The sequence below is a fragment of the Phyllostomus hastatus genome, unplaced genomic scaffold, assembly GCF_019186645.2.
Source record: "Phyllostomus hastatus isolate PE091 unplaced genomic scaffold, TTU_PhHast_1.1 phas_contig_210, whole genome shotgun sequence".
NCBI classification, from domain to species: Eukaryota; Metazoa; Chordata; class Mammalia; order Chiroptera; family Phyllostomidae; genus Phyllostomus; species Phyllostomus hastatus.
Genome location: NW_025333737.1, coordinates 31,103,789 through 31,125,588, shown reverse-complemented (window position 1 = coordinate 31,125,588; position 21,800 = coordinate 31,103,789). Strand labels below are relative to the sequence as shown.

The 21,800-nt window shown below is 56.5% G+C and overlaps 2 protein-coding genes and 1 long non-coding RNA gene across 3 annotated transcripts; 1 reads left to right on the top strand and 2 right to left on the bottom strand.

The window, feature by feature from the left end:
- Positions 1–225: 225 nt before the first annotated feature.
- Positions 226–14,825, bottom strand: WNK4 (WNK lysine deficient protein kinase 4). Its single transcript, XM_045836899.1, is given in 20 exon segments — positions 226–600; positions 708–805; positions 973–1,172; positions 1,259–1,667; positions 1,778–1,838; positions 1,921–2,142; positions 2,144–2,532; positions 2,635–2,689; positions 3,222–3,359; positions 7,033–7,149; positions 7,414–7,531; positions 7,630–7,688; positions 7,916–8,037; positions 8,261–8,525; positions 10,064–10,280; positions 10,362–10,450; positions 10,955–11,112; positions 11,401–11,621; positions 12,558–12,730; positions 14,100–14,825. Coding segments are annotated over 20 exon segments (3,729 nt in total). The 5' UTR covers positions 14,715–14,825; the 3' UTR covers positions 226–597.
- Positions 1,819–6,361, top strand: LOC123817286. Its single transcript, XR_006785394.1, has 3 exons — positions 1,819–1,946; positions 3,279–3,368; positions 5,718–6,361. It is a non-coding gene; the product is annotated as an uncharacterized LOC123817286 (long non-coding RNA).
- A 983-nt stretch (positions 14,826–15,808) lies between the features above and the next one.
- Positions 15,809–20,768, bottom strand: VPS25 (vacuolar protein sorting 25 homolog). Its single transcript, XM_045836735.1, has 6 exons — positions 20,651–20,768; positions 20,292–20,437; positions 19,355–19,408; positions 18,898–18,986; positions 18,042–18,117; positions 15,809–16,453 (listed from the first exon to the last, which is right to left on the bottom strand). The coding sequence occupies exons 1-6, from the start codon at positions 20,701–20,703 to the stop codon at positions 16,341–16,343; spliced, it is 531 nt and encodes a 176-aa protein (XP_045692691.1). The 5' UTR covers positions 20,704–20,768; the 3' UTR covers positions 15,809–16,340.
- Between the last annotated feature and the right edge of the window lie 1,032 nt (positions 20,769–21,800).

The following is a 21,800-nucleotide window of genomic DNA, read 5'->3' as shown; positions in this document are numbered from 1 at the left end:
ACCTAAGGTGGGATCTAGATGGGATCTCAGCTTGGGGATGCGGATCATTAACCGTGTCGTTTCCTCATGAGCTGCTGGCAGGAAACCAGGTGGCCTCACCCTCCCCTGCCTTGTACCCCTGCCTACTACTGTGAGAGGAGAGTCCCTTCTAAGTCCTCCCCTTCCTTATTTCACAAGCCTTTGCCCGCAATTCTTAAAGCCTGACAGATACAAATTTAGAGTCGATGGTTTCCAGCATTTTTATTGGCTGCTGCTAATTCTGGTGTGAGAACACTCTGTCCACTTGCCCAGCTGGGAGTGTGCCCTCTGGAAGCCTCTGCACTTGGGCAGGATTGCTTAGTAGTTGACTCTTGGCTGGGGAGGTAGCAGGGATGAGGATGGTAGGCTGCAGGATTGATACCTCTACACACAGCAAGTAGCTCTCACGAGTTTGGCTCTTCCCTATAACGCCACAGCCCCCGCCCCCCATGCCCCTTGTCTTCTACTCCCTCAGTGCCGAGGTCTTCCTCCCAGAGTTGTGTTGGCCAGCAGATTCTGAGAGCACGAGCTCCACAGTGGGTCCTGGTGGAGGGGAAACACATGGCTTCTGTTCTGAATTCACTGGAGGGAAAAGAAAAGGCACTGAAGAGACCGCTGCCGTGGGAGGAGGGCGAAGCTGCAGCCAGTTACCATTCCCTGGGCTCTCCCTCCCTTGGGCCTGCCCTCACCATCCTGCCAACATCCCCGGCGAATGTCACCCCCTTGCTTGCCCGCTGCTCCTGGGAGCCGGTGCTGCTGCCACTCAGGGAGTTCCTTCGTATGATGCCTGGGTGCAGGATGGGGAGGGAGAGCACTGAGTGAGGGAAGGGGCCATGGGGAGAGGGGGGCTAGTCCCCCGCCAAAGCAAGGGCAGACCCCCAGGGCCTGCAAGAAAGCTGCATCACTAGGGAAGGGGACTTGGGAAAGAGGGGAGCCTGGCAACCGCAGTCTCACCAGGGCCTGGAGGCTCGGAGCGCTGCAGGCTGTTGCGCCGGGAGGTGGGGAAGCTGCCCTTGGACAGGCGGCGCTGGCGGCTGGACAACATAGCAGCGGGGGCCAGGATCCCCGGCGGGGGCTGCTTCCCAAGCCTGCTGTACAAGTCCTCAATTTCCTTTTTCTGCAGTGTCTGCAGTGCCTCCACCTCTGACAAGTGCCTAAGGGTGCACCGGGAGCATAAGAGGGCGAACCACACACTGCTCTCCCAAGCCCACTTACTGTCTTCCGCCCTCCCCAGACTCACTTCTGCCGAAGGCTCTGCAGCTCAGCCCAGAATTCCTCATCTTCCCCACTGCTCTCCGATTCCTCACTGCTCAGACACAGGCTGCTGTAGGAGTAGTTCATCCACACTGGGCTGGGATGGCCCAGGGGTGGGGGGCTGTCCCCGACGTGGGGTTCCTTCCCACTGTCCCTTTCCTCCTCAACTCCAGTCCCCAAGCCCTCAGCTGCACGGTCGCTCTCGGCCAGAGCTTCCCTGGCCTCTGGCTCGCCTCCAGCACTATCCTCTGTGTCTGAGCTTTCTGAGGACAGCTGAGGGGTGGGAGGCTTCAGGGAACCAGAGGGAGCTGGGGATGCTGGTTGCAGGGGTAGAGGCTCAGCGGGCTCCTTGGATGACGTCACTTGGAAGCGCCCAACAAGCTGGGGCTTTCCCTCTGTAGAGAAAGAGGGAGGGAGTCACGGCAGGAGGGCGAGAAATCAGTGGCAGCACATAAAGTGCACTGAGGATCATGGAGAGGGGAAGGTCAGTGGTCAGAGGCCTCACCTTCGGAGATGGGCGCCAGTCTGGCTTCACCCAGGAGTGGCCGAGCAGGATTTGGGGAGGCCTAAAAAGTGTGGACCCATCAGGAGAGGAGTGATGCAAGACGGAGCCCCCTTAATCATCCTCCCTCTTGTTCTCCTACTCACCTCACTCTCCAACTCGGCTGTTAAAGGTGAAGGCCTCTCCTGGCCACAAGGAGCGCGGGGAGGGGAAGGGGGCAGGCTCGGGAAGGGACCAGGGGGGGCTGGAGGGGACTGGGAAAGGAGCCCAGGTGAGGGGGACAGCAGGGACTGGGCCACAGTCATCACAGCCAGGGAGAAGGCACTGGCCAGAGAGAGCAGAGGAGCGGCAGTGGGGGAGGGGAGGGGGAGAGGCAGGGGGGCACGGGGGAAAGGGATGTGGCACAAGAGTGACGGGGGTGCAGCTGGGAGAGAAGGTAGGGGGAGAACTAGAAAGGACAGAACTCTGTGGACACTGAGAGGCCGGGGCTGGAAACTGGGATGATGCACTGGGGGAGAAGGGGAGTGGAGAGCTGGGGGGGTGTGGAGAGAGATCTGAGACCTGGGAAGAAACTGGGGAGAACGGGGAGGGGCTGGGATGACATGGGGGAGAAGTGATGGGGAAGACGGGACTTGGGAAAACAGGGGTCCCGGGAGAGAACAGGCTTCCAGGAGACAAGGGGGTTCCAGGAGAAGACGGGGAGGTGGAGAAGGCTGCCCAGCTGCTATGCTCCGGGGAGGTACCGCTCTGGAGCTCTGCTGGGGAGGAGGGCGTGTTGAAATTCCAGTCCTCCGTTTTCTGTGCCTTTCCCGGGAGCAACCCAAGGGCTGGGAAGAGGAGGGACAGAACTCAGTACATACCACCGGATGGGTTGGGGAGGGGGCCTGGGAGGGCAGGCAACGGAGCTGGCTCCTCCTGGGAGAGAGAAGGCCCACAGTCACCGTGGGGAAGAGCCTGGTCTTCGACGACGGTGTCAGACTGGGGTTCGTAAGCTACAACTCACGGACCTCTAGGAGTCCACAGATGCATTTCAGGAATTAAAGAATGTATTGCTGAGACATTTAGAGGAAAAGGGGCATAATGTCTGCAACTTAAATGGTTCAGGAAAAAAATGCACACACAGGTAGAGGGGGGAAGAGAAAGAAAGCTAATGTGGCAAAACGATCGGCAAATGTAGGCTAAGAGTATCAAGGAGTTCTTTGTACAATTCTTGCAACTTCTTTCTGTACGACTGACATTATTTCGAAATAATGCGTTAAAAGAAAAGCATGCACTGAACACATGTTTCTAGAACAAGGGTCCATGGCCTTCATCAGAGGCTGACAGCCACTGCTTTAGGTTCCCAGAGGTGAAGAGAAGTCAGGTCCAAGGCGACTGGCGAGGCAGAGGGTAGTGAAGCCCGGAGCAGAGAGTCCGTTTGCCCCTGGAGGCGTCCTGGGGGTCTGACCTGAGGGCCCAGGGGGTCTTCGGCAGCCTCCACAGGGCCGGTATCTCTCTTCAACAGGCTCTCCACCCGCTGGATGATCTCCCGAATGCGGCTCAAGAATCCGGCCCGCTCCGAAGGCAGAATGAACTCGTTATACACCTGGCGAAGGTCAGCAGGGAGGGGAGGGAGGGCTCAGTTCCCCACTCAGCTCTGTCCCTCCCCCACCCCGCCCCAATCTTTAGAAACCAGCCCTCCAGCTCACCGCTTCTGCCGACCACCAGCCTCAAACAAGTATTTGATAAACATCTGCTGTGCGTCAAGCACTGAGTGCTATTAGCTACTTTCATCTACAGCTCAGAGTAGCGATTTCCAACTGGCATGCCACGAGGAGAGGCACCCAGGTGTGCTGCAGGAATTTCTGAAACATGTAACACTTGGCTGTTTAATCAGGGGCACGGGCCTCTTTTACCGTAGATCATCAAACTAAAACATGACCACGGCCAACACGATAATAGCCGTCCCGTGTGGACAGATCAAAATTATACCTATTTTTTTTGTCAGACTGGCAAAAAAATAGAACATATATTTTGGCGTGCTGCAGAATTTTAGTAATTTGTTTGTGTGTGCCCTGAAATGAAAGAAGCTGGAAATCGTCGGCTTAGAGGAAAGCAGCTGACATCCATAGGATGCAGGTATATACTAGGGGTTTTACATATCTTACCACATTTCACACCAGCAACAGCTTTCGGGGGTGTGTATTAACACCTCCACCGTAGAGTAAAGATAACCCATGCTCACGGAGTTTGAGGTCTGCCTAGATCACAGGGTTTGCACCCAGACCTGTCTACAGCCAAAGCCTGCGCCCTGTCCACTATCGCCCCACGAGCTTTTGGACACGATTCCTGCTCTCATAGAGCTGATAAAGTATACCACATGGGCGCGTGCATGCACACACACACACACACACTTAAGTAAAAGTAAGGTAATAAATGGCAAATAGAACATTCAAGTCCATACACGCTTATGGAGCACATACTACGCATCAGGCGTTGTGCTAGGTACTGTGAAGAATACAGTATAAAAACAAAAGCATAAAGGAAGCATAAAATAAGGTCCTGGTCCTCGAGAAGCCCAAAACCTAGCGGGAGAGACACATATGTGCAGAACGCAGTACACAGCGAGTCGGTCCACGGTGTTTGTGACCCAAGAGCAGACAGAAACGCACTCCGGGGGGGCGGGGGAAGGGAGACTTGGTGTTTCACGGGTGGCGAGCTTCAGGTTTGCAAGATGGAGAAGTTCTTGAGATCTGTTTCACAGCAGTGTGAATATGCTTAATGCTCATGAGCTGTGTGCTTACAAAGGGTTAAAAAGGCAAATCTTATGTATTTTTTAACTACAGTTTTTTAAACTGCTATTTCAAAGACAGAATAGGTCATGGGACCTGATGGGGAGGGAGGAAGGGGAGCGGGGGAGCTGGGATGACGTCACAGACCTGAACCTTGAAGGATGGGTAAGGAAAACCACCCTTTACTGAGGACCGATCGTGTATGGACACTTCTCGGATGTTATATATCATTTCCCTTCTCCTGTGTACTAGATCACACCCCTTAAATTACATCAGAACATCTTGCAGAAGAGGTATGATCACCCACATTTTGCTGATGAGCAACTGAGGTTCAGAGAAGTTAAGACACTTGCCCAAGTTCACAGAATGAGAGAGCTGTGTTTGCACTCAGGTCTTACATGAAAGCCTACCCTTTCCTCTGTCCCACGCTGCCCACCGGGGAGAGAAGGGCAGGGTAGGAAGAGGGGACAGCTTGAGTAAGAGCTCTGGGGTGTGGAAAGGCGTGACACATTCACAAAACAGATGAAACTTGAGTAGAGCCGAGAGGGCTGTGAACTTTCGAGACCATGTTCCAGAGTTTGGACCTTACTCTGTGACCCCAAAGAGCCACTAAAGATTCGGGGGCAAAAGCACAAGGTCAGACTGAAGTAGAGAAGGCTCTCGGGGAAGACACGAGAGGCCCCTGAGCGGGTGGAGGCAGAAACAGAACAGCACCCAGGCCCTGCAGAGAATCGTTGAGGAACGAGGGTGCCTGGAGGAAAGATTCTGGAAGGGCCCAGTAGCTTGACGGGAGATGATTAGCTTGCATGCCAGATGACATTTTGTCTTTGTCCTGGACACGAGGTGAACGACACAACAGAGACGATTCTCAGAAGACAGCGCCTGAAGCCTGAGATTTCTCCCATCCCATGTCCTCCCTCACCCCAGAGGCTGATGTCCTCTGCCCTCGCTCCACTGACAGCGGCTCCCACGGAGCCCTTCTCTTGGCGGAAGCCCACAGTGCGGTCTTGCGTTAGGCCGACGCCACCCTGTGCCGCCTGCGTGAAACTCTGTCCTCGCTCAGTTTCCACTAACGCCTTCCAGGCTCCTCCTGCCTCTCAGGCTCCACCTCTGCGTCCTTCAAGGTGTCCACTGAGACACACTCTCCCTCTTCTGTGCCTCTGGTTCTGCAGGCCCAGCCCCCTTCACTCCCGGTTCCATAGCAACGACCCTGAATCCGCCTCTCTCTCCAGCCCTGCCCGGTTCCATAGCGACGACCCTGAATCCACCTCTCTCTCCAGCCCTGCCTGGACACATCCTGCTTCTGTGAGAATCTTATCCTGACTGTCCATCACTCAAGCTCACCATGACCTCTAGAAAGGCCCACCGTCATTCCCAACTTCTCCTCTCCTTTGACGGTCTACTCCCAATAGTTCCTCCAAACTAAAAGTCACCCTTGATACCCTGTCTCCCTAACACCCTATCGTATCAGCTCGGCAAATATTTATTCAACATCTGCACTGTGTATTGTGCTCTGTCAATGAATAACTGTGTCACAGAGGACCTTATTTTCCCGATGCCCCCTTCGTCCTCCCACATAACCTATTCCAGGCGTCCACACCTGGCTCTCTGTGCCCACCTGCTGCCGGGACCCCCTCCCGCCGGCCCACTCGCACATCCCAGCACAGGCTGGTTTTCTTAAAACCTCCTCCCACTGTATTACACTCTGCCAACTCTCTCTCTCTTTTCATTTTAAGAAACTGGATTTTTTAAAATGTATTGATTTTTAGAGAGAGAGAGAGGAAAGGAGACACATCAATTTGTTGTTCCTCCCATGTGTGCGTTCATGGGTTGACTCTCTCGTATGCGCCCTGACCAGGGACTGATCCCGCAACCTCGGTGTATCCGGACGATGCTCTAACCAACTGAGCTACCCAGCCAGGACCACTCTGCCTAACTCTTAACGCCAGCTATGATCCCGGCCCACTCTACATGCCCGACCTTGCTTCCAGCAGGGCTCCTGTTGGGACCCTTCATCCCAGTGGTCTCCCCGTGAAGCCCTCCCATCACCATATTCCGAGTCACTCCCTACTTCCGAGCCTTCGCTTAAGCTGAGCCCCTACCAGACACGCCCCTTCCGCCCCTCACTGCCACTCTTCCCCACCTGCTGGCCTTCACTTAAGTCCTTCCCCCTCCTGCCCCCAGCCCGTCCTTTACTTATGGCCTCAGCATCGTGTGTCTAGCAAGTACTGCACTGTAGCACCTGCGTGTACTCTGTGTGGGTCTCAAACTGCTCCAGCTGAGGCTCCGAGCCTCACTGGATAAACAAGTCTCCAAAACAAAGAGATTTCCTCAGCGACACTGTGCTGTGTGCCACTCGGTGTTTTAAAAGCCCTCGCTGTTGAACGGTGGGGATCGGGGGGCGGGGCAGTTCCGCCCCGGGGAGCCTCAGGAGGAACACTCTCATCCCAGACCCGGAGATTCCGTCCTCACCCTTCCCCGCCTCACCATGGCAGCTGCAATCTCTTCTGGGCTGTCCCCGTCCAGGTCAAACCGGAAGGTCACCATCTTGCTGTTGTGCGTCTGCAGCTGGCACTCGACCACTCTGTCATTCTGGTCTGAGACCTTCAGATTCAAATTCAGCAAAAGGGAGAGGGTCAAGCTCTTGGTCCTCACCACGTGTCCCCTCCCCACGCCAACCAAGGGACCCGGCTGGACCGGAAGTGAAGAGAAGCAGACCCCGCTCCCAAAGTCTGGTATGAAAACTGCCTGCCGCTCGCGTAGCAGTCACACACGGCCACCCCCCTTTTCTGGTTGACCCCCACATCCTCCTGACAGTCCCCTCCTGGCCCCGAAGGCTGTGCCCCGTCTCTGGTGCCTCTTCCTTACGCTAGTGACCCGAAGTCGGGATCGAGGTCTGCGCCGGAGATTTCTCCCTAGGGGCCTCCTTATCCGCCCCGCCCCCTCGCCCGCGTCGCTAAGGCCCGATGCTGCATCGGAGGGGTAGCTACAAAAGGAAAAGAAGAGAGGAGTGTCAGGGCGGGCCCCCAGACCCCAAAGCCCCAGATGTCTCACCCTGGCACCCCAACTCGTACCAGAACTTACCTGTCTCCAGGGGAAAAGTCACTGCCAGGGCCAGAACGTGGAATAGACAGGGCAAAGGCCTGAAACAGGAGATGGGTGCCTGAGATCAGGGAGAGATCGCTGTTGCGATGCAGGGAGATGGTGTCTAGGATGCTGAGGTGCTCGGGAGACGGGATCAAGGAAGACGAGGACCCAAGTGGTGGATTTCCAGGGGCGTGGGGCCAAGTCGTGGGGCTGGATTTCACAAGTAGGGGGATAGGTCACAGGCTTGGCATGGCTGGGAGCCCCCCAGGTGACCCCCTCTCACCGAGGGCAGGCGGAGATGGGACTCAGCGGGGCTGGACGGCACCCCCCTAGGGGGCTGCAGGGCGGGGTCTGAGGCATCCAGGAAGCCGGAGGAGCTGAGGTAGCCATCAGTCTCGCAATCCGCTGGTGGGGTAGGGGATCAAAAAAGGGGAAATAAAGGAGAGTGGTGGCAGAGCAGTGGGCGGGGGGTGCTGCCTGAGCAAGACGGGGCCTGCGGTTGTCCGGAAGGAGCTCAGTGGCTGGATGTGTAAGGCAGGGTAAGTGACAGTGCTGCTGGGGTGAACTTCTGGGTCGGGCAGAGGCCAAGGGTTCTGGGACCGAGGCCCCAAGGTCAGAGGTGACTTACAGGTGGTGGATGAGTAGCTGGCATGGCGGAAGAGAAATGGCTGGTGCTGGTCTGCCTCTGGCTCTTCAGGCTCAGGCGGGAAGGAGCTGGGGAGACCGGGAGTCATGGGGACAGTTGCTGGTGGGGGCTCCGGCTCCGGCGGGAGGGCCTCCAACTCCCTAGCTTTGCGCAGCTTCTCACGCTTTCGCTGGATGGCGGCCACCCGTTCACGCACTGCACGGGCCACGGGCTGGTAATCAGCTTCGCAGACCAAGCCCAGGGCCACCTGGGATAGGAGGGTGAGGAACACAGTTTGGGACCCCCTCTCAAAGACCCATCAGAACACTTTCTTGGGGCCTCCAGGACATGGGAAGAAGGGAATCAACATTCATTGGTTAACTGCTATACCCATTAACTGGCACCTCCTTACATCATCACCGTTAACCTCCCAATGACCTCCCGAGAGAGGTCTTATCAACCCCATTTTAGACATAAGTGACCGGTTCACGGTTAGGCAGTAAGTCACTTGCTCTCATTGGGGGGATGGGGTGGAACATTTGGCAATATTTGAAGACTTTTTGTCATAACTATGGGCAGGTGCTACGGGCATCTAGCAAGTAGAGGCCAGGAATCCTTCTCAACATCCTGCAGTGCACGGGACAGTCCCCAGAACAAAGGTGTCAGTCATGTCGAGGTCAAGAACCCCTGTGAGGAACTGGCCAGGATGTGACCTCAGGTCAGTGTCACGGAGACCTGCTCCTCCGCCACATTTCAAGCATTTCCTCAGGTGCTCAACCCAGACCCACAATAGATGATTCCCTACACTTTTTTCCACTCCCATTCTTCTGTTGAAAGTCTTATACTCCGTCCCTCCCCCCTCAGGCCTTCCTGAACCCAACCCCCCAGCCTCTTCCCCCACATCTTCCTCCTCCCTCGTGTCCCTCGTCTGGACCGCCAGCTTCCGGTCATCAGCCCTTTACCCATTTCAACAGGATTTGCTGGGCACATGCAGGAGGTGGGGCAGGGTGAGCTGGCTTAAAGGCTGAACAACCTGTACTGAGATCCAGTTCTGCCACTGACTCGCTTGGCACCCTGGACAAGACAGTCCGCCTTTCTGATTCATCAATAAGGCAGGATAAAATCGTTCCATGTAGGGGAAGGAACCAGGACCAAATGCGTGTGGACACGCCCGAAGTCACGGACACACGGGAGCGCTTAAGGAGCTCCCGCCACAGGTCAAGCACTGTCAGGGGTGGAGAAATCAAGAAAATACAGTCTCTGCCCTCAAGGAGTTTATGGTCGAGGAGAGGAGAAAGACGGAAATATATTCTGGTGGCAAACAAAACCTGTGGTGGGGGGTCCTGTGACCCAGTACCTGCTGCAGTGAAAAGCAGCCTTTAATTTAGACTCTAGAGGGCTGGGCTTCCTGAAGTTGGTGGTGGTTCTGAGCGGGGGGCGGGGGGGGGGGAGTGGATGGGGGGATATGAAAAAAGAAAAAATAAATATATCGATAAATTGGAGAGAAAAGCATTCCAGAAACATTATCAGCCCAGCAGGAAGTAAAGCAGGGAGGTTGGAGGAGCCAGGGTCTATCCTGGAAAAGAAAATCTTCAACGTGTTGACCACAGTGTGTGTAAAGAAGGAAGGGGAAAAAAAAAAGAGAGAGAGAGAGAGAGAAGAGAAAAGAAAAGGAAAAGGGAAGAGGAAAGAAAAAAAGAAAAGAAAAAAGTCAGGAGACACTGAGAAGAGTGGGCTGGGCCCCCTTCCCGCCGCCCACCGCCCACCACCCACCGCCCACCGCAGGGCGGTCCACCCTCCGCTCACCATCTCCTGCGCCACCTCCTCGGCAGCGTCACGGCCCAGCTGGAACAGGAACTCGATGGCCTGGTTGTCCCGTGGGCGCCCCCCGCGTCGCGCATCCTCCATGCGTAACCAGAGCTTGAGGTCGGGCTTCTCACCGTCGTCCTCCTCCGCCAGCTCCACGTGAACACCACGCTCCTCGCGGAAGAACGCGTGGGCCAGGAGGTCCTGGATGGTGAACCTGAGGGCGGAGCAGCGGTGAGCCGAGCCCCGCGGCCGCCCACCTTCGCAACCCACCCCTGCCGGGCTCCCCCCACCCCACCTCTCGTTCTTATCCGTGCGGATGCAGCCTTCGATGATCTCCTTCACCTCGGGCATCTTCACCTTGTAGAAGCTGTTGGGCTTGGTGCCCTGGGGAAGGGGTTTCATCAGCCTCGGCTCTCTGGGCGCCCCCCAACCCTACCCGCCCCCCCTTCTCAGTTTGACATGCTCCCGACCAAGGCAGCAACACTTGCAAAAGCACCTCTGCTGCTACCGGGAGATTTGACTTCGAATCCCAATCCCCCCTCCTCCCCCGCACGTATGGACAGAATGACCTTAAACAAATCTGCCTCTAAGTCAGTTTTTTTTTTCATTTGTAACACCCCGCGGGGCCGCTGAAAGGATCCGATGACAGACTGAAAGTGGAATCGGAGGGAGGGCTACGCACACATCATTAATCTGAATAGCTTGCAGCAGAGGGGTGTGTGTGTGTGTGTGTGTGTGTGTGTGTGTGTGTCCACTATCCTTCAGGGTAAACCTGGCATCTCAATGTCTAGCCTGTTTTCATTGAGGGAAGGGCATTGACCGCGGGCTGGTTGGGACAGGAAAATGGGAGGGCAGGTGGAATTCGCCCTTCTCCCCCACCCCTCTCACCGAGGTGACCTTGCGGTAGATTTGCGCGGCATTCTGGCACTCTGAGTAAGGGTACTCAGAGGTGGCCATCTCCAGCATGCACATGCCAAACGCGTACACGTCCACGGCCTCGTCGTACTTTTCCTCGTACATCTCTGGGGCCATGAACTCCGGCGTCCCTGTAGGGTTCACAGCGGGCCTCAGGCTGCAGGGTCTCGGTTCTGGCTTGTCCCTCCCCCTTGGGTGTACAAAGGCCAGGCAGCCCCTCCTGTTCTGGAGTGCAAGTGGCCGACCCTTCCCCACCTGGGTAGCGGGGAGAGGGGATGCCATAGGCCTCCCCATTTTCCTCCATGGAATTTGAAAGACCTTGCTGGGGATAGGAAGACCTTAGGTTCTCTTTTGACGGGGGGCGGGGGAGAAGGGCAGGGGAGGGTAGGACTGGCAAGGACCCTCCTGATGGGACTCACCGATGACACTCTTGGCAAAGGACGCACGCTTGAGCGTGGCCAGGCCCAGGTCCCCGATCTTGACGGAGCCTGTAGGGCCGGTGATAAAGACGTTGTCACACTTGAGATCTCGGTGAAGGATGGGGGGTACCCGGGAGTGCAGGAAATGAAGACCCCGCAGGATTTGTCGGCTCCAGCGCTGCAGGACTCGGGGCTTCATCTCGCGGAAACGCCTCAGGTATCTGCAGAGGGCGCACAGCTGGGGTTGTAGCAGCGGTTGTAGCAGCGCAGGGAGCCCCCGCTGGGAAACTCCCCCAGCCCCACCCGCACCGTCGCCTGCACCGGGATCGAGGGAGAAACTGAGTCGGGGGGTGGGGTGGGTCAACCGGAAGTTACAGGGCCAAGGTCCAGGTGCTGTGGAAGCATGGGAAGGCATGATTAACTGCCCCAGCACTGGGGAGGGCTCCACGGAGGAAATAGCTTTTGTGTTACAGGAGTTCAAGGGTGAGAAGGGGAAGGGATGGAGATTTTCCAGGGGACACTGTGCTCGAAGGCACTGAGACAGACAACAAGCCACAGAGCAGGGTGGGAGGAGGTGCTGGGGATTTGGTTCGTCTGGAATTCAGGCTGCCGATGAGGCTGGATCCTAAGGATTGCGAGCAGGTTAGGAAGTGTGACTTTACCCCAAGGGCTGTGGGACACCTGGAAGGGTTAAGAATGGGAGTGGGGAGGTCGGATTTGCAATGCAGAGAGAGAACCCCGGACTGAGGTAGGGGTGTAGATGGGGCTGTGAAAGCCGAGTGGGGAGACCTAAGAAGGGACTTGAAAATAGACTGATGGGGAAGGGGACGCACAGAGCGGACAGAGAGTGGACTCTGGGCAAGACCCTGCCCCCGGGCTCCGTCCCCCCAGTCTGAACCTGAAGCTACTGGCCCGGACCTAAAGCCCACGAGGCTTTGTGCCTTTGGGTCTGGGAAGGAAAAGCCCAAGTTTTGGCTGCAGTGCTGAGTGGACCTTGCCCTTCACCAAGGCGGGGACACGGGAGGGGTGGGTGAGCGGTACCGAGCCCGGTGCTGAACCTGGATGTAGAGTTTGAGGAGCCTGAGAGACGCTGCAGAGGCAGCGGGACCTCCCACCGCCAGCTCCCACCAACCACTCCCACCGGGCGCAGGGCTCACGTCTTGAGCGTGCCGGAGGTCATGAGTTCGGTGACCAGCACGATGCAAACCTGGCCCCTCAGCACTGACTTCCACGAGTCATAGAAGCGGACGATGTTGGGGTGCTGCAGCCCCTTGAGCATCTCCACCTCCTCGGAGAATCGCTGCCGCTCAGCGCGAGATAGTTTCCGAGTCTGTGGGGTGGGGGATAGGGGTCGAGGTCAAGTCAGGCCCAGGACCCCAAGGAGAGGGGAGGGATAGGGCACAGGGAAGCGTGAGGGTTGAAGCTGTGGGATGGAGCTGGGTTGGGGGTGTCTCTTGCCTAACTGGCTGTAGACCCGGAATTCCAGGTCCAGTCCCCTCAAGCTGCTCTAGCGACAAGCCCATCCTGGGCCTGGGGCCCACCCCCTGGACCCCCCGCTGGACACAAGCGTCTTTATGCGGTGAGGTCCAGGAGCCCTGAGCTCAATAGCGCCTTTGTGGCCGCCCGGCCAGGCCGTGGGGCGGGAGAGGGCGCCCGGGGGTTGGCAGCGGGCTGGCAGCAGGCAGGCAGCGGGCAGACGGCCGGCAGAGAATTGGGGCTGGCAAGAGGGTGAGCCCCAGAAACCGAGAACTGCTGGAACCAGACAGGAGGCGGAGGGCTGCGCGGGGAGTTACAAAGAACGGACCGAGGACCAGATGCCAGGCCACCCCCTGTCCCTTGGCTGTCCCTTCCCTGTCTCATCTCCCTCCCTCACACACCCCCACCCCAGTTTGGCCACCTCTCCTAGCCTGGCCTCGAGCCTGGGGCGCGGCACTGGCAGGAGCAAGGGGCAAGCCCAGAGCCAGGCTCCGGGGAAGACCCTCCCCCCAGGCTCTGTTCCCGGATCTGCATCTGAAGCTGCCGGCCCAGACTTAAAGCCCACAGCGCTCAGTGCCTTTGGGTCTGGGGAGCCAGAGCCCAGGTGGGCCGGGGGATGAGGAGCAGGGCTGGGTTCCGGCCAGAGCTGAGCAGCTGCTTGTTCGCCCCAGCCCCCAACTGTGGAGAAGTCTAGAAGTCTACCTGCTCCAGAAGGGGGCTGGGAGGGCCCCATCCTGCCAAAACAGCAGTAATCTTCTGGAAGTGGAGAGAACCCTACCCCACCTCCTGGATACCATCATCCCAGCCTCCTGCAACGGTCCAGGCGGGAGGGTACGGGAGGACCACCCTGAGGGTCTCAAGAGTTAGGGGAAGAGAGGGACCGCTCTGGGAAAGCAGTGGGGCCAGCCATTTTCTCATACCTGAACGGGCTCACCGCCCACTTTCCCATCCCACCTTCTACTTTTCAGGGCTGAGTATGGAGACTCTAAAGTGAGAGTGCACAAACCCGTAAGGGAGCCACCATACACCACCTGCCTCAGTTTCTCTTCCTGTACCCCAGAACCAGCCAGATCCACAGATCATCTGAGCGAGTGGGAGCAGGAGTCTCTGGATCTTTGATGGAAAAATGCATCCCTCTCTCATTGCTATCCCCTGGGTCTCCCACCCCAAGGCCTTCCAAGGGTCCCATCCCAAGGTGCCACCGAGGGGGCACCCAGCCGCACCTGCAGCTCACACCAGGCCACCTCCACTGTGGTGTCGGTGTCTAGTCCTCGATACACCGTCTTGAACGAGCCACGTCCAATCTCTATGTCAAACTTGAGGTATCGGCCGTCCGGTGACGTTGCCACAGCCTGGGTCTCCGTGTCCTCCTTTTCCTCCTGCTCCCGCCGCCGCTCCTGAGCTAAGGCTTCAGGAACCCTCGGCGGTTCCCGGGACCCCGGGCTTCCTGCGGAGCACGCGAGCTCCGGACGCGCGGAGTCTGCAGCCTTCACTGGGGCACTGCCAGTCCACGGGCCCTCGGGGGGCTCTTGGGAGCTAGCAAGTGGGCTCCTTGCAGGGTCTGGCCCGATAGAGTCCGGAGGATCGGGGGGCTCCAGAACGGGTGAGGCTGGCTGGGACCAAGAGCTCAGCAGCCCCAAGTCGACTGAGCTTCGGCGGCTGAGACGGGAAGAACGCGGCCGGGCTTCAGCTTTCCCGGAGAAGCGGCGCGCCCGGCGAGGAAGGGGCCCGAGGCGGGACGGCCCGGTGGCAGCGAGAGGAGGCGGGGGCCTCAGGGCCAGGTCAGCCTCAGCCTGGGACATGGGGACCGAAGTCTCTGGGGCCGGGGGTGCCAGCATGAAGAAGGGTCAGACGCTGCAGGGTGGTAAGCCCGGCAGCTGGAGAGGAGGCGGCCTGATAGGCGGACCGGCAGGGTGCGCAGCACTGGGGCTGAGCTCTTGGGGCCCGAGCCCCCGGCTCGCCAGACCTGGAGCCCCGCCCCCGGCCCCGCCCCCTCCAAGCAGGAACAGTGCGGACTCTGGTGCACAGCCCTTCACCTCGTCTGCGGCCCCGCCCCCGGCCGATGCCCCTCCCCTCCCCGTGCCCTCGCCTCCAGGCTCATTCCTAAGAGCTGGTGTGAGGCGGTGAGGTGTCCTCCAGCACTGTAAGAGTGCACGAACCTGTTTGGGGCGGGGGCACAATGCTGGAAAAGGAAAGGAAACGTGACCTCAGCTTCCCAGCCCCAGAAGGTGGGGTGGCTGGGGGAGGGTACCACTCGCCTGCACACCCCAGATAAGATAGCGCCACCCCTCCTGGTCGTCCACAGTAGCACTAGGCTGACAATACAGAGGTCAGTGGAAAGGTTTGGTTTTCTCCAACGCCACCATCCCAGGTTGCACAGGGACGGGGGTGCGCGCACGCTAGGACGAGCCCCACCCCCCAAGCCAGGACCGGGTCACCCCCCCCTTCCCCCTCCCTACTTTGACTACAGCTTGGCCCTGATTAGAGTGCTGTTTTTGCTATGTGGGCTCTCCTTCCTCCCCCTTCTGTTTGCCCAAGTTTCCAATAAACCGAAGTCCACGTCCGGTTCACTGCCCCTCCGCTCTCCTGCGCCTCAACTTCTTCACCCCCGACCAGGCGGATGGCGGGAGGGGCTTCAGAGCAGTTCGGGACTTTGGTGGGGGAGGCGAGGCAAGGGGGAGCCATTAGGTTACTCCGGTTCAGACACAGAAAGCAGTCTGTCCCCAAGCTGTGTCCCATCAGCACTCCCTCACACAGCCCACCCGGCAGATGTGAAGCCACAGGCTCGCGGGAGCCAGCCAGCACTGGGGGACCTTTTCACTCACACGGGCCGGAGGCCCCTCTGCCCTCTTCTAAGCAGGGATTTGCCCAAGGGGTAACAATTCACGGACCTCCCCATGCCCATTCCAGCAGTAACGTCAGAGGCAGGCAGTGGGGTTGAGCTTTTTAATATCATAAATCACTGTCTGGCCCCGCCTCCCACTGCCCCGCTCCTTCTCGGGCCTCCTATCTTCAAACCGCCTGGAAGGCTGCCTGCAGCCAGGGCTTCCACCACGGCTGGAAAGCACCCAGCACCCAGCACCAGCCCGAGAGGGGAGGCAACAGCAGCTAAAGAGGTGGGAGGGGGGAGACAGAAGCTTGTATAGGTGCGAGTGCGCGCGCGCGTGTGTGTGTGTGTACTTACATATGTGAACACATGTAAAGTGCTGGGTTTACGGACCCTGGCTCAGGGGCGATCGAGGACAGGAGGTAGGGCAATGAGAAGCACGTCTTTTCTCGGTGGCGCCTCAGCCTCTCCCTATCCCAGGGACAGACACATGGGGGACGCGGGAAACCCATCCCTGGACTGAAGCCCTTTGGAGTCTGGTGGAGTCACAGATCCAGTCTGTGGCGACACTGGGTCTGTCTCCTTTTGAAAGCCCTGGAAGGGTGGGAGGTAAGGCGAGACGGCAAACAGGTCTCTGCTAGAAGAACTTGACGCCTCGGCCATCGCTGATGGTGATGATCTCCGCCTTGTGCTCCTGCTGCAGGGCCTGCAGGGCCCGCAGGAGGGTCGCTTCATCCAGCCCGTGGAACTCTGGACAGGGAGACAGGGGCGGTCAAGGGCGCTCGGCTCCCTGGGGCACGAGGCCTCTGAGGAGAGCGATCTAGCTGGACGCTGAGACCTCATGAGGCCAGGATACACCTGTGCCATCTATACTGCTGCAGCTGCAGCCCGCCCTTCCTGGGCACTCCTTCAGAGAAAGGGTGGGGTGCCCTGGCCAGGGAGCTCAGTTGGTCAGTGCCATCCCGATACACCAAGGTTGCGGGTTCAATCTCCAGTCAAGGTACATACAAGAAGCAACCAATGAATGTCTAAATAAGTGGAGCAACAAATTAATGTTTCTCCCTCTCCCCCAGCTTCCTCTCTCTCTCTCTCTCTAAAATTAAAAAAAAAAAAAAAGAGTAAGGGGTGGAAGAAAGCTTTAGTGAGCATAAAGTGAATATTCACGCTTATTTCCCCTCCTCAATTCTTCTGTCGGACTCAGCCCCCACGTACACCCCAACTCCCATCAGATGCACAAAGAACGACACCATTTGCTCGCAGGCCAGAGGGGGCCTTGGCAAATCAAGCCTAGGGAGGTCAAGGCCCTCGTTACTGGACACTGGCCCGAGTTGCACACCTGTATCCATCACAAGGACCCGTCCTAACACAAAGAACTACAGCCACACATCTGGCCAGGAGACAGTTAAGGTCCAGCTGCCCTTTCCTAGTTAGAAGGAACCAGGCTGGGAGCCAGGGGCCAGCTGAGTGTCTGGAGATAAGGCAATACACTGCAGGGGGATGGGAGAGGCAGGGGGCAGGCCCCAACAGGCTTGCATATCTCATCCCCCGTGGGGGCCCAGCTCTCGAGTCAGGAAGCTTGCTTTCTGAGGAGGCCTTCAGCGTTGCCTGGCCTGGGTGGTGGGCTGGGCAAGGCAGCCGCACTGAAGTCATAGGTGATGGCGGGCATAGCAAGCAGAAGCCTGCAGAGCAGGAGGGAAGAGCCAAGAGCCACAGACTCTGTTGGGGCAGTTAAGTCCTGGCAGAAAGGGGGAGGCACCCCCCTCCCCCCAGCAAAGACTGGAAGTTTTGGTGATCCTGGGGGTCAGAATACGAAGGCAGGAATAAAAGAGCTAAGAGAATAGTTGTACTATATAAAATCCCAACAGTATGCAAATCACTGCCTGGCCAGAAAACAAAGTATTTAAAAGGACTGAGGGTGTTGGCCCAATCCGTGCAGCTCAGGCCCACAAATCTTAAGCCCTCCATAAGAATAAAGGATGAAAGAAAGCCTGAGCCAGCAAGAAGTGAGATTTCAGGCTTAATCTCCTGCCCTGGCTCCTCCTTTGGTGTCTACACTCCTCATTTTTAACTTTTCATGGGTCACAGATGCCCTTGGAAATCTGATATGGACCCCAGCCCTAGAAAAATACACATACACCCCGCCGACAAAATGTGGAGTTTTCTTTGTTATGCGAACTCAGGTGGTTTATGAAAATAATGGACATGGGTTGAGAACCCTTGCGTTATGTAATATCTGGAATTCAGAGCCAGTGAAGTGGGAAGTCTGAATGTCAGTCAGTTAAACAAGGACCGGAGAGAGGATGCAGACCACAAAACTGGGGGGATGGAAAAACATTACCCTCATTCTCCGTGTCGTCCCCATTGGTCAGCTCATACAGGGTGAACACAGAGTTGTTCTGGCCACTTCTGGAAACCTGTGGACACAGAAAGCAGGGACTGAATAAGGACCAGGAGTCCCCTGGGAGACCTGGCCAGCTCCCCATCTGACCCCGGAATGGTACCTAGTCCCAAAGCAGGGCTGTCACCTCTGCAGAGAAGAAGTGGCTAAAACCCACAAACCCTGCAGGTGCTATATTTATATGTGTACACACACACTCGGAACCACGAGACCGCAGGCCTTCACGTGTCTGAGCGTGACCTCTCATTCTGGTTGTTTTCCTGTTCAAAAATGGGTGGTATGTGTTTGTTATATTTGGGTTGTTGATGCTTCTTCCCCTTTCTCTCTTGGGAATGTTTGGAGCTGGTGGTGGCTTGGAATTTGGGGGACAGGGTCTGTCCCCACACCCACAACGGTTCAGAAGGTCGAATTCATATTGTGGACAGCCCTGTATGGGTATGAGGGGCAGGGGCCCCACTTTTTTTGTTGTTGTTTTTTCCTTCCTTTCCCCATTTATCTTCTGTGGCCAGAGGCTCCAGCCAACAATAGTACTCATAGTTCCCAGTACTGCATTCTCCAAACATGGCCTCATGTAGCCTCTGGTCTCCCTACAGGCAAAGAAAGGGGACTTCTGTGCAGCCATGGAAATTAGGTCACCGAAAGAATCTTGCCTGGAATACCTACACTTCCTCTGTCTGCCCCCCCACCCCCCGCCCACTACTTTGCTCGGCCCGGATCTGGCAAGACCAGGTATCTGCTGAGCACCGATACAATTCTCCTTTGCCACGCATTTGTCCCTGCAGCAGGACAGTCTCACCCACTGATAGATGAGTTTCCCCCACTCTTCTGGTCTCCGCCACATGATCAGGAAGCTAGACTTGTTCTTATCCAACCACTCGAGGTTCCCTGCAAAACAGATACTTATGAAAGCACCGTGTTCTAAGAAGGGACAGAGAGGCAAAACCCAAGGTGGAACAGAACAGAAGAGACTCGGGTTTCAGAAGGAGAAATTTGAAATCTGTTTTACTGTTGCTGCCTGCAAGGCACCCATTCCCCTTCCACATCTCCTTAGGTCTTAGGTCACACAAGGAGAGGCTCTAACTTTGTACACCAATGGGAGAAAGGACCTGGGGAATTGAGCTATCTACCATACAGAGGACTCTGGGCTTCGAGCCAGGGGAGCGAGAAAAGTTACTAAAAGACGTTTGCGTTAATCTGCCCTCAGGAAAACCCAACTAGGAGGAAAAATGAGGAGTCTGGGGAACTGAACTCACCTTTTTTCCTCAGTTCCTCTAATACAATCTGGATTGATTCCACAGGGAGTTTCCCTGGTTTAAGGTTAAAGGAATGGCATTCATGGAATTGGGTGGGATAAAAATTCGCAGAGCCAAGGTTGGAGACAGAGGAGGGGCTGAGCAAAAAAAGAAAAAGAGAGACAGGACTCACGGACACAGACAAGAGTGTGGTGACTGCAGAAAAGGCAGGTGGTGGGAGAGGTGGAAGAGGGTGTAGGGGGATAAATGGTAATGGATACAATACAAAAAAAAAGAAAAAAGAAAAAGAAATCACAGAGCCAGTCTCACGCTGAAAACCACCTGCCTCTACCTCCCCCACCCCCATACATTTATGTGCAATTCCCAATGGGCTATAAACTGGCATTTCCTGGATATTGGGGGGAAAACGTTACAGAAAAACCAACCCAATTATAAAGAAGAGCTTTAGAAAATGAAAGGTACTGTGTTTTCTCGTCCTCTGTCCTCTCTCCTTCCTGCACAGATATTTTAGGGATGAATCAGGCAGCAAAAACAAACGACCCTTACTTCCTGGGAGGAGGAGCGTAGGTGGAGAAAGTAGCTAAAGGCAGTGCCTGAGATCAAGCCTCACAGTGACCAGCACTGGCAATTCAGAATCAAAAGGGCTCAGGTTGAAAAGTTTGGGGCTTGGCCTCAGGTCGGCGGAGGTTCTAAGACCTGAATGACACCTGGGTACCCATCACTGCTCAGGACAAGAGGGCTTGGTGCTGCATTTGGGTTTGGGGGGGGGTGTGAAATGGGGGCCAGCGCCATATCCCTGCTCTTTCTCGCAAGACCAGTCTGGATGGGAACCTGACTACTGCGGGTGAAGGGGAGGGGGTGGTGTGTGAAGTCTGGGCATGTGGCAAAGTGTGGAAGTGCATGTGTGTGGGCTGTGGACGAGCCTGAGGGAGGATACGCTGTAGCTTCACGTTGTTGAAGAGCGGGCTCTCCTGCGCTTCCATCACCGTCATGCTGGACTGTTTGTGCAGGCGGCAGAAGGACAGGACCAGCGAGCACCAGGCGGCCAGCTGCTTCTGCCGCGTGTCCACGTTCGGCTGTAACCTGTCGGGTGAAGGAGGCGGGTGGCAGAATTACAAGGAGTGAGAGGGCTAGAAGAAGCGCTTGCCGGAGGCGCGTTTAGGGGAGAAAATGAGGGGCTGAGAGTGGTGGCGACCGAGTCCTTTCTCCCCCTCCCCACGTGAACGATCAGGGCTGAGCCCGGAGTCCGAGGAGGGAAGGGAGGCACCGCGGGGCTTCTCGGGGTCTAAGCCTCACGTAAAGAAGGGCGGGAAGCGATACTGCCACGGCCACTCGAAACTCATCGCCATCGTAGTAGCCCAGGAAACCCGGAACCTCCGGGCCAGGGACTTCCGGTCTCCGCTTCCGCACGTCCGGGCAGAAAGCGCAGCAGAAAGGTTCCGTACCCTTCTCTGGAGAAGGTGGGACCAATCTAGTGGAAAAGATCTGCCTTTTCAGCCAGCGCCTTGCCATTATTCTATAAATCCTTACCGTTCAGAGCGGAAAGGGACCTGCAAAGTTTGAGTTAACCCCAGAGAAGAGCAATAACTCCCTCGCACCAGCACAGTCTGTTAGTAAAACTGCAAGGAGATCCCGGGTCTCCAGACCCCAGCCTAGGCTTGTGTCCACTATGCTAGGCTTCTTTCAATATTAACATTTGTGTCCGTCAGTTGCCATTTAAGTAAAACGCCTCATAATCCCCCGGTCTCCTCAATTCCTACGACCTTCGACTTTTCACCATTCCTCAGTCTCCTGCTGCACCTGTGGGAGCACATTCATAACTTTGATCTGTGGAAACAGCTGTGCTTCCGTGATTCCGAGTTGCCACCTTTGAGCACAGCCATCTCTCTCTCTCTCTCTCTCTCTCTCTCTCTCTCTCTCATCTTAAGTCCTCACTTTCCTGGTCTCAAGTCCGAGACCCCTTTTGGTCTATCTGACTCTTTAACCAGGCTAGACTACTCAATTCTGCCCCTTGCATACCTACTGCCTGATGGTCAGTTTCCAAACCAGGATAGTTGCCCACCTACACTCCCTTTTTGTCATTCCTTCACAGGGCAATATAACAAAAACAAAATCACCAGAACATGCTGACTGAGCCCCAGATTCCTTCACTCGCCTCACTGCTGGGCTCTCAGAGCAGCCAGTGACCCTTTGACTTTTTATTTTTAAGAGTTTATTTGAACCAAATGGACAACGTATGCTGAGGAGCAAGATCTCAAATGCTCCCGACCCTTTGTCTTTTATTGACTCCTTGTCACATCCCTCAAGGTAACTCTTCAAACTTGTCCACACTCATGAAGCCATTCCACGTGTCCCCATATCCCCCCCCCCCCCGCAGAATGCCCTTTAATTCTATTTTATGACACTGAGGCCATGAATGTGAACCTATTGATCTTTCCCTTTCCAT